The following is an 11,089-nucleotide window of genomic DNA, read 5'->3' as shown; positions in this document are numbered from 1 at the left end:
GAAAATGTTGAAAAAATTAAATTTATATGACAATATCCCAATGGGTACTTTTCTTAGACAAAATGATACGGACATTTGGCTGTTCCACTTCTAATTGATGATTTCTTAAATTTCTTTTATCTTCTAACTATGAATAATTTTCTTCATAAAGTGAGTTGCAGTTTTCAGCTAAAAGCCCATCTAGAGATTCTAGAGCAGAAAATAGGGGAAAAGAAAGAAGTGGGGTAAATGGTATGGTCCATTTTGGAACCCATTATAATTTTGGGTGCTTCTAGTTAATTGGATAGTTATTGTGGATCCTAGTAGTTTTCTTATTTTGAAGAGGAACGACTCAGGTTGAAAATTTGGTTTGAGAAAAAAGATAAAAAAAAAAAAAAAAAATTGTGAAACAAATTATTTGCTAAAAATTTATTTAGCATAAATTATATAGAAAACAATTTAGCTTTAAGCAGGGGACTTGAATTTGCCTTATTTATTATGCCTCAAGCAAAGTACATTCTTGAGCAAGGAATGGGTGGCTCCATCCCATTCACACAGGTACATAAATATGCAACATATATCATATATATGGACTTTTACCAGTCCTCTAAGAATTCTTATTTCACACTCTAACTTTCTGTATGAAAGACTTGCTGTCCAATCCCTTGTTAAAAAAACTTTCATTGAATTCTGGCACTGTGAATTTGCGGTAAAGAGCTGGTTTATCAGGTGACAATAATTCTGGTAGTGGTCCAAAGTAATCAGAATCAGCTTGAGTTCCCACGTTGAAAAATGCCACCACTTATATACGAGGCTCTTTAGATGTCTTAGCCAAAACACGATGCTCCACACTTACGTAATTATCATTAGAGATTATCTGTTAAAAGATAATTATATAAAAAATTGCAAAATTAGTGAGAACCATGAAATTTTTTTAACGTGTGTGCAAAAAACATGATACAACAAAAACCAAGTGATGCAAGTGTTTTTATTACATAACATACACAACCTTCTAAGTGATATTTGAATTTAAGGATTTTAAATTAAGGAAATTGATGGACAATTTTTTTTTTTTTTTTTTGGTTGAGAAATAACGATTTCTTATTATAAATTGAACAGAAAAAGATTATTGAAACTTTAGATATTTGGCATAAATACAAATATTTGCGATTTCATGGATTTGAAATAATATCTTACACATATTTCAAATCCATCAATCAATTTCATCAGTAGAAAAAACAATTATCTTCATTAGTTTTACAATAATAACAACAATAATCTGTTAGTTGGTGGATTGGCAATTATTAGCCACCAAATAAGGATGAGAGCCATTAAACCAAAACGCCATTCACTTAAACATCAATTTGCTAATATAAAATTGATAGTGACACTTTTTTTGAAATAATTTTTCTCACATTATTCATTTATCATTCAAATAAAGTTTGGTTGCAACTCTACTTAATATATTTTTATTGAAGTCGTTTTAATTTGGTGGAGTTGTAGCCAAATTTTAGTCTTGTTAATTTTGTCCTTATCAAGATATGTAAAACATTTTTTATTTATTTAAATTATACATATGTCACATGAGTTGTGAGAAAATTAGGAGAAAGAGTGTGTCATTTTTTTTTTTTTCTTTTGAGTTATATCGGGATAATATTTTCACAAACTAAAGCCAAGAGTTATATATATATAGCTCAGTAATATAGTACTCTCTTTTATCATGAGAATCAAGTTTGAGTTCCATTTCTGTTATACTATCAAATTATATATATATATATATATATTTATATATTCATAATTCTTTTCATATCTATTTATAAGGTTTAATAGGATTGAAGTGGCATCAATCGTGGATTATAAAGTGAAATACTATAAGCGGTATAAAATATTTCTATTCATTTTACATAAATTTATTAAGTACCAAATTGTGAAAAATATTGTGTCTAGAAATTCAAGGGGTGTTTGGTTTAAGCAAAATCATCACTCAAAATTTAGGGGTTGTTTTGGTAATGTTGTTCTACTAACGTTGTTTAAGAATTGTAGAAATACATGTGAGTGAAAAAATGTTGTGGAAATACGTGTTGTGCTGTTTAAACAATGAAAACTGTTATTCAAACAACGTTACCAAACAGACCCAATTCTATCACTCAATTTTCAAAATTCGTGAACCCCACTACAATTCAGTTTATTTGGTTTTGTTCCCATAACTCAATTTTCATCACTCAAAACTCAAAAAATTAAGTATGGGTGATAAAAATTGAATACAAGTTTTTGATATTTTTGAATCATAAATGAGCACTAGCATTGGGGGTGTAAACACTCCCAGTTGTTATTTTACAACCCAAGAGAACAAAAACCCACTCCATCCGGATTTGTATACCTAAAAAAATTTGCAACCTATGAATAGTAAGGTTGTATGTAAAGAAAAAAATAATATTTAATCTTGTAATTGTATGAAGAGAAAAAGATAATAGGAGGAAAGAGAGAGATTTTTATTATTTTATTAAGTAGTTTATATTATTTTATTAGATTGTATGTAAAAATAAAATTTAAGATGTAAAGTGAGTTATAAAATGAATTGGTAAAATAAATAAAATAATATTTAAAGATGTAAAATAAGTATTTTTTTTTTCATCCCAGATGCTAGTGATTTATGAGTTAATTTTGTCGAATTCCGGTAAATTTTGGCAAACATGTGGGACCAAACTCAACGTCAAATCCACATAAAAAATGGGGTGCCAACACTCTTTTTTTTTTTTCCAGCTTTTTTTTTTTGCTTTTTTTCTATCTTTCTTAGCACTCCAATTAGGGTTGTGATCTATGTCTGTGGGTTTTATTTCTTTCTTTACTTAGAGTTTGTGGGTTTTATGAGGTAATTTGTTGTGGTGTTGAAGGTGTTGGTGGTGTGAGTGGATCTGCTATGGTGGATGGGTTTGGATGGGTTTGATTTTTTGTGATTTGTGAGGTGGTGGATGGAAAACAACGGTGATAGGTTAGATTTTTGAGGGTTTTGATTAGTGGATTTGTGGGTTGCTGTTGATGGTAGGAGGCGGGGAAGCTTTAAGTTGGCTACTGGCCTCTTGGTGCTGTATACAATATAGGAAAATTATTAGTTATTTTTGGAATATCATAAATGTGTAGTTTTTCCTTTCACATGAATGGTGAGTCTCACTATGAATTTAATTAGTAAGATCCATTATTCATGTGAGAGGAAGAAGTATATATTTATAGTACTCCGAGAGTTAGGGGTGTCCACGGGTCGGTCTGGGTCGGGTTTGTGCCCAACCCGAGACCGACCCAATAGAATCGGGTTGAGAAAATCCTGACCTGTCACCGACCGACGAGGGAGTCGGATCGGTGCGGTCGGTTTTGCGCCAGAAACATGGTCGGTTCGGTCGGAACCGTCCACGGTGAAAAATCCAGCCAAAATAGTTGATTTCAGGAGAAAAAAACTCCAAATCCAGCGGAGATCTAACCAGATCTGGTGAGATCTCGCTAGATCCGGTGAGATTTTACTAGATTTGGACGAAATATCACTAGATCTACTTGATAAGTCGCCGAAATATGAAAGTTTGTTGCCAGAATCTAGAAATTTGAGTCCGGAATCTGGAAATTTGAGGTCGGAATCTGGAAAATATTGCCGGATTCTGGAAACTTCTGCCGGATTCTGGAAATTTTTTGATGGAAATCTTAGTACATCGGTCGGATCGGGTTTTTTCGGGTTTTGGGGAGGAAAACCGAGACCGACCCGCTGGAGACAGTTTTTGGAACAAATGACCCGCCGCCGACCGGTGACTTGATCGGGTCGGCCGGTTTTCAGGTCGGATCCGATCGAAATCTTCGGGTGGGTCGGGTCTTCGGATTGGATGGACAGCCCTACCGAGAGTACACAATAATTTCTCTATAATATATATATATATATATATTGACATTAATTAATGTGATAAATTATTAGTTATAAGTAAAAAAATAATATTAGATGTGTGCAGTGTGCTAATATTAAAATCACTGGTAACTTGCCATATATTAACTAGTCTTCACCTATCACAGGTTAAACCTCATCCCCACATGTAACATGTTGTTTATATATATATATAAATATATATTGTATTATTTATTTTTTAAACTTTTTATATCCGAGATACAAGAAGTTGAAAAACAACGTGCATGATTCAATGTATTTGACTAGACCTAATCATCCTTTAATTCTATATACACAACATTTGTGTTGTGCCACCTAAGGAAAATAATTTTTGGTCATCTCTGCTTGTTCTTTCATAGACATTTCCCTTTGTGCTTGAACTCCTTTAAAAATTTCCATAAACTATTTGTTTTCTGCTTATCAAACATAAGTGAGAGTTCTCTTGTTAGTTGTTAGTCTTATAATATGTTGAACCATGCTTTTAGCTATGAATCATATAGCCTGACCAACTATTATAGCCTATTTGGATGGAGAGGAAAGGAGAGGGAGTAGAATAAAGTTAGCTAAAAATAAGCTAATTTTGTACTAAGGGTGCGTTTGTTTCCAGAGGTTGCGTTTCCTTGCGTTTTTATTGGCTGGTTCATGACACTATTCATGGACCAACCAAGTGCTAAAAATGGGTGAACAGTAATTTGTAGCAATAAAAAATATTTTGCTACAGTGTTTTCAGTAATAAGTTTTCAGTTTTCAGCAATATAAACGGTATCCAAACGCACACTAATTCTACTCTACTCTACTCTCCCTTCTCCCTCAATTCAAACAGACCATTAATCATCATACGAGTTCCACAAAAAGGAAAAAGAAAAAGAAAAAGAGAAAAGAAGGCAGCATCAGCGACAAAATGAAGAAATAGCAATCCATTGGTAAGGCCGAGGCCCATCATATGCTAAATGAAGAAAAAGCTAAAAGGTTTTTTTTTTTTTTTTTTTTAATAAAAAAATAATAGTGGTGAGTCTTGTGACTAACATTGTAACACATCACCATGGCCATGTGCTGTTCTGTCACTTTTGTGCATTTGATATTGTTTTTGGCTCTTTTTTTTTTTGGCAAATAATTAAAGAGATTATTTTCAACTTTGAAATTTATTGATTAGTTGTTGAATGCTTGTGAGCGTAGTGCTTGTCTATTGTATGTAATGATGTTGTTCATTAAAAGGGACATCGATGTGACAATGATGTTTAAATCATAACTATTGAATGAGAACTTTCAGTCATGAATAGATTTTTTTTTTTTTTTTTTTTTGTTTATATATTGTAGACACAAATCATGTTAGTTTTTATTTTTCATGTATTATTTTCGTTTTAAAATCTTAGTCCCTTATATATATATATATATATATATTTTTTTTAATTTATTTATTTAAAAGTCCATACTTTGGCCTTTCCAAAGCTGAATCTCTGGCTCTACCTCTAGGTAGATTAAGATTAAAATGGGATCTAAGAGCATCCACATCAGTGGATGCAAAGTCTTACAAAATGCAAAAAAACCCTTCATTTTACACATTTTGACCCAAAAAAAAAAAACCCACATCAGTGGGTGTAAAATTGTGCATAAATGCACAAATGCTATAATAACTGTGCATATATGCACGATTACTGTAGCACTTGCATTTAATATTTTAGTAATTTTTTCTCTCTCCTTGTCTTTGGTTGCTCTCACTCTCAGTTTTTCTCATTTGATCAACTCATCAAACCACTGCCGCCGATCAACTCATCAGACCAGCATGAAGCCTGATCAAATCGCTGATTGCCACCACCACGAAGCCTCTTCGATCGTTGCTTGCCACTAATTTCTCGTTGATTGATCAGTGGGTTTCGAGTTGGGTGGATGATGATTTGGCTTTTGGATTGAATGGGTTTCAGATTGAATGGGTTTTGGATTGAGTGGGTTTCGAATTGAGTGGGTTTCGGCTTGAATGGATTGGTTTTCCTTGATGATGCTGGTTGGGTGGGTGATGATGGTGGCTGGGTGTGGAGTGATTGAGTGATGATGCTGATAATGGTTGGGTCTCAGAGAGAGAGAGAGAGAGAGAGAGAGAGAGAGAGAGAGAGAGAGAGAGAGAGAGAGAGAGAGAGAGAGAGAGAGAGAGAGAGAGAGAGAGAGAGAGAGAGAGAGAGAGAATAATAAAAAATTGTAAAAGAATGAATATTTTATTGAATAAATGTGTGGAATAGATAGGCTAATATGGGTGTTTTGTAAAAATGGATGTGTAAAATAGAAAAAGTAGTTTTTTGTGTGCAAAATAGATGGCAAGTTTACATTCACTGATATGGATGCTCTAAGTAAGAGTAATTTTGCGCTAATTAGAAATGCATGTCCATGATTTTAAGTATACAACATTTTTCATCATTGTTGACATGATTTATTGTTATTGGTACTTAATAAAAGTCTCATAGGTGATGGATTTAGGTGAAAGTAAGACCTAGATGAGAGTAATTTTACACCCATCACAAAACAATCAACCTTTATATATATATATATATATACACACACACACACATTGTGTGGCTAAGGTTACCATCATTGAAAAAATTGTTCTTTTGACCAAGTAAAAGACATATCTTACCTACATAACCGAGCACTACAATAATCAAGATTTTCTTAATATGACCTTAGAAAATAAAAGAGAAGGGAAAAAAAAAAAAGAACTTTGTATGGGACATGAGTTGAGACCTAACCAATGGGATGCAAACAACACAAAAGAAAAAAAAGAAAATATTTGGTCATCTCTGCTTGTGCTTTCATAGACATTTTCCTTTGTGCTTGAACTCCTTTAAAAATTGTTTTCCATAATCTATTTGTTTTCTGCTTATCAAACATATGTGAGAGCTCTCTTGCTAGTCTTATAATATGTTGAACCATGCTTTATTTTTAGATCATGTAACCTGACCAAGTATGAATCATTACAAGAGTTCCATACAAAGGAAAAAAAAAGAAAAAAGAAAAAAAAAAAAGGCAGCACCAGCGACAAATTGAAGAAATAGCAATTTGTGGAGGTCCAAATAGGAACCCTCCTAGTGGAAACCGGAGTGGGGCCGAGTATAACCAAAATCGTGAGGCCCAAGTTGGAGGCTGCAGCGGTGGGCCAATCCACTGCAAGGCCGGAGACCACCATAAGCTAATGCTGGGAGTTGGCTATCCAAATTACTCAAGGCTAAAAGAACAGATTATTTATTTATTTTTTTTAGAATACTAAGCATTTAACACACATACAGGAGATGGGAGAAGGTTTTAAAGAAACTAACAATTGTGTATATCTAAAAGGGCCTAACTCTTAGATACACAACACAGACTTTAAATCTCTTTAATTCACATCCATTTTCCAATGTGGGATTAATCCACTATTTTTTCTTTTGAAAATACTAAGTATTTAACACACACACAGGAAGAGGGGAGAAATAATTTTTTTTTTTTTTAGAGCGTTTCAACTTATGACATCCGCTTTTGGTGAAAGTTCTTTATTATCAGACCAAGACACCAATCGATTTTTGGTGTAGGCGGATATTAAACCCCAAAGTGTGTTGTAGATCTATTAATTATTTCTTGAACTTAATGCTGTATATTCATTTTTTGGTGAGCTTTTCGTATGCCTTTGTTCCATTAGTGTGATCAAGTTGTAATGCAGGTGAAAATGTTGAAAAAATTAAATTTATATGACAATATCCCAATGGGTACTTTTCTTAGACAAAATGAATCTGACATTTGGCTGTTCCACTTCTAATTGATGATTTCTTAAATTTCTTTATCCTCTAACTATGAATAATTTTCTTCATAAAGTGAGTTGCAGTTTTCAGTTAAAAGCCCATCTAGAGATCCTAAAGCAGAAAATAGGGGAAAAGAAAGAAGTGGGGTAAATGGTCCATTTTGGAACCCATTATATTTTTGGGTGCTTCTAGTTAATTGGATAGTTATTGTGGATCCTTGTAGTTTTCTTATTTTGAAGAGGAACGACTCAGGTTGAAAATTTGGTTTGAGAAAAAAGATAAAAAAACAAAAACAAAAAAATTGTGAAACAAATTATATGCTAAAAGATTATTTAGCATAAATTATATAGAAAACAATTTAGCTTAAAGCAGGGCACTTGAGTTTGCCTTATTTATTATGCCTCAAGCAAAGTACTTTCTTGAGCAAGGAATGGGTGGCTCCATTCCATTCACACAGGTACATAAATATGCAAAATATATCATATATATGGACTTTACCATTCCTCTAAGTATTTTTATTTCACAGTCTAACTTTTTGTATGAAAGACTTGCTATCCAATCCTTTGCTGAAAAAACTTTCAGTGAATTCTGGCACTGTGAATTTGCGGTAAAGAGCTGGTTTATTGGGTGATAATAATTCTGGCAGTGGTCGAAAGTAATCAGAATCAGCTTGAGTCCCCACGTTAAAAAATGCCACAACTGATATACGAGGCTCTTTAGATGCCTTAGCCAAAACACGATGCTCCACACTTACATAATTATCATTAGAGATTATCTGTTAAAAGATAATTAAATAAAAAATTATAAAATTAGTGAGAACTATGAAAACTTTTTAACATGTGTGCAAAAAACATGATGCAACAAAAACCAAGTGATGCAAGTGTTTTTATTACATAACATACGCACAACCTTCTAAATAATGTTTGAATTTGAGGATTTTAAATGAAGGAAACTGATGAACAATTTTTTTTTTTTTTTTTTTTTTGGTTGAGAAATAACGATTTCTTATTATAAATTGAACAACAAAAGATTATTGAAACTTTAGATATTTGGCATAAATACAAATATTTGCGATTTCATGGATTTGAAATAATATCTTTCACTTATTTCAAATCCATCAATCAATTTCATCAGTAGAAGAAACAATTATCATTTCATACATTATTTGAATCATTTAGACTAAAATTTAAAATCAAAATCTCTCTTTAAATACAATAAGCACAAGCATAAATTATAGGAGCATTATTTCTTATAAATGATTGTTACAACTTATGATAGTTAAGTGACGTGAGATTCTTATTATTATTATTAGTACTATTATTATTAAGTACCCGTTTGGATTGGGCTTATTAGCATTTGCGTCTGCGTTTTGTTTTGTTTTGTTTTTGTTTTTGTTTTTATTTTTATTTTTATTTTTTTTTATGCGCGTTTCTGTGGCTAGTGACTTTTTCAGTGGGTCTCATGCACTGTTCATGAGACCTACAAACCTCTTTTTTCAACAAAACTTTCATTAAAAATGAGTTTCACGCATTATTCAGACATTTAAAAATTATTTTACTACAGTGTTTTCAATTTTCAGCAAAATAAGCGGTATCCAAACACACCCTAAATCATTTATAAAACATAGTCTAGTACCCCATTTTGGTATACACCCAAGTTTATATATATATATATATATATATATATATAGAGAGAGAGAGAGAGAGAGAGAGAGAGAGAGAGAGAGAGAGAGAGAGAGAGAGAGAGAGGAAACTTCAGGGTGACTTCAATTTTTTATGCTCTTCATTAGTTTTATAATAATAATAACAATAATCTGTTAGTTGGTGGATTGGCAATTATGAGCCACCAAATAAGGATGAGAGCCATTAAGCCAAAACGCCATTCACTTAAACATCGATTTACTAATATAAAATCAATAGTGACACTTTTTTTGAAACAATTTTCTCACATTATTCATTTATCATACAGATAAAGATTGGTTATAAGTCTACTCAATATATTTTTATTGTAGTCATGTTAATTTGGCGGAGTTGTAGCAAAATTTTAGTCTTGTTAATTTTGTCCTTATCAAAATATGTAAAACAATTTTTTTTTAATTATAGACATGTCACATGAGTTGTGAGAAAATTAGGAGAAAGTGTTTGTCATTAAATTTTTTTTTTTCTTTTGAGTAATATTGGGATAATATTTTTCACAAACTAAAGCCAAGAGTTATATAGCTTAGTAATATACTACTCTCTTTTATCATGAGAATCAAGTTTGAGTTCCATTTTTGTTATACTATCAAATTATATATATATATATATATATATAAATTTCATAATTCTTTCATATCTATTTATAAGGTTTAGTAGGATTAAAGTGGCATCAATAGGTGGATTATAAAAGTGAAATACTATAAGTGGTATAAAATATTTCTATTCATTTTACATAAATTTATTAAGTACCAAATTGTGAAAGATATTGTGTCTAGAAATTCAGGGGGTGTTTGGTTTAGGCAAAACCATCACTCAAAACTCAATTTCCATAATTCAATTCTCAAAATTTGTGAACCCCTTATTTTGTTGAAACTGAAATTTTTTTTTAATAGTACTGTAGATAAAAGTAAAAGTTAGCTTAAATAGTTCAGTGAGATTCATGAATAGTATCAAAAAGTGCAGTAAAATCCATAAATAATAACATAAATAAGCTAAATAGTAAATAAGTTGACCTTTTAACTTGGAACGAAACGTACACATAGTTTTGTTCCCATAACTATTTTTTCATCGCTCAAAACTCAAAATACTGAGTTGGGAATAAAAATTGAAAATAAGTTTTTGATGTTTTTAAGTAATGAATTATGAGTTATGTGGGACCCAACTCAATGTTATGTTCACGTCAAGGAAAATTATTTAATATTCCGAAAGTACCCAATAATTATCCCCATGTCAAAGCAGACACACTCTTTTTTCTTTTCTTTTTTTCTTTCTTTCTTTCTTCAGTTTGTACACTTCTTCTTTTTTTTCCTTTTTTTTTCTTTCTTTCTTTCTCCTTCACCCATATTTCTTTACTCTCAGCTTTTTAACTTTCTTTTCTCACTTTTTTTTTTTCTTTCTTACAACTCCGATTAGGGTTGTGAATTTCATTTGTGGGTTTTATTTATTTCTTTATTTCGAGTTTATGGGTTTTATGAGGTAATTTGTTGTGGTGTTGATGGTGTGAGTGAATCTGTTTTGGGTAATAAAAATTGAAAACAAGTTTTTGATACTTTTGAGTCATGAATTATGAGTTATGTAGGACCCAACTCAATGTCAAGTCCACGTCAAAGCCGACACTCTCTTTCTTTCTTCAGTTTGTACACTTCTTCTTCTCCTTCTTTTTTTTTTTTTTTTTTTTCTCCTTCACCCAGATTTCTTTGCTCTTAGCTTTTTATCTTTCTTTTCTC

At 31.7% G+C, this 11,089-nt stretch overlaps 1 protein-coding gene across 2 annotated transcripts in view; it reads right to left on the bottom strand.

Annotated features, from left to right (window-relative positions):
* Positions 1 to 437: 437 nt before the first annotated feature.
* LOC126732371 (1-aminocyclopropane-1-carboxylate oxidase homolog 4-like) overlaps positions 438 to 11,089 on the bottom strand; it is a 43,793-nt gene continuing 33,141 nt past the window's right edge. The window contains exon 2 of one of the 2 annotated variants that reach the window (XM_050435169.1): positions 438 to 856. In XM_050435169.1, coding sequence (XP_050291126.1) covers positions 782 to 856 — 75 coding nt within the window. In that variant the 3' untranslated portion in view covers positions 438 to 781. Of the gene's footprint in view, positions 857 to 8,022; positions 8,441 to 11,089 lie in introns of those variants that run through there. The other variant, XM_050435168.1, reaches the window with a different exon arrangement.

The sequence above is a fragment of the Quercus robur genome, chromosome 6, assembly GCF_932294415.1.
Source record: "Quercus robur chromosome 6, dhQueRobu3.1, whole genome shotgun sequence".
Taxonomy (NCBI): Eukaryota; Viridiplantae; Streptophyta; class Magnoliopsida; order Fagales; family Fagaceae; genus Quercus; species Quercus robur.
The sequence above is the reverse complement of the archived record's forward strand: the minus strand, read 5'-3'. Positions and strand labels throughout refer to the sequence as shown.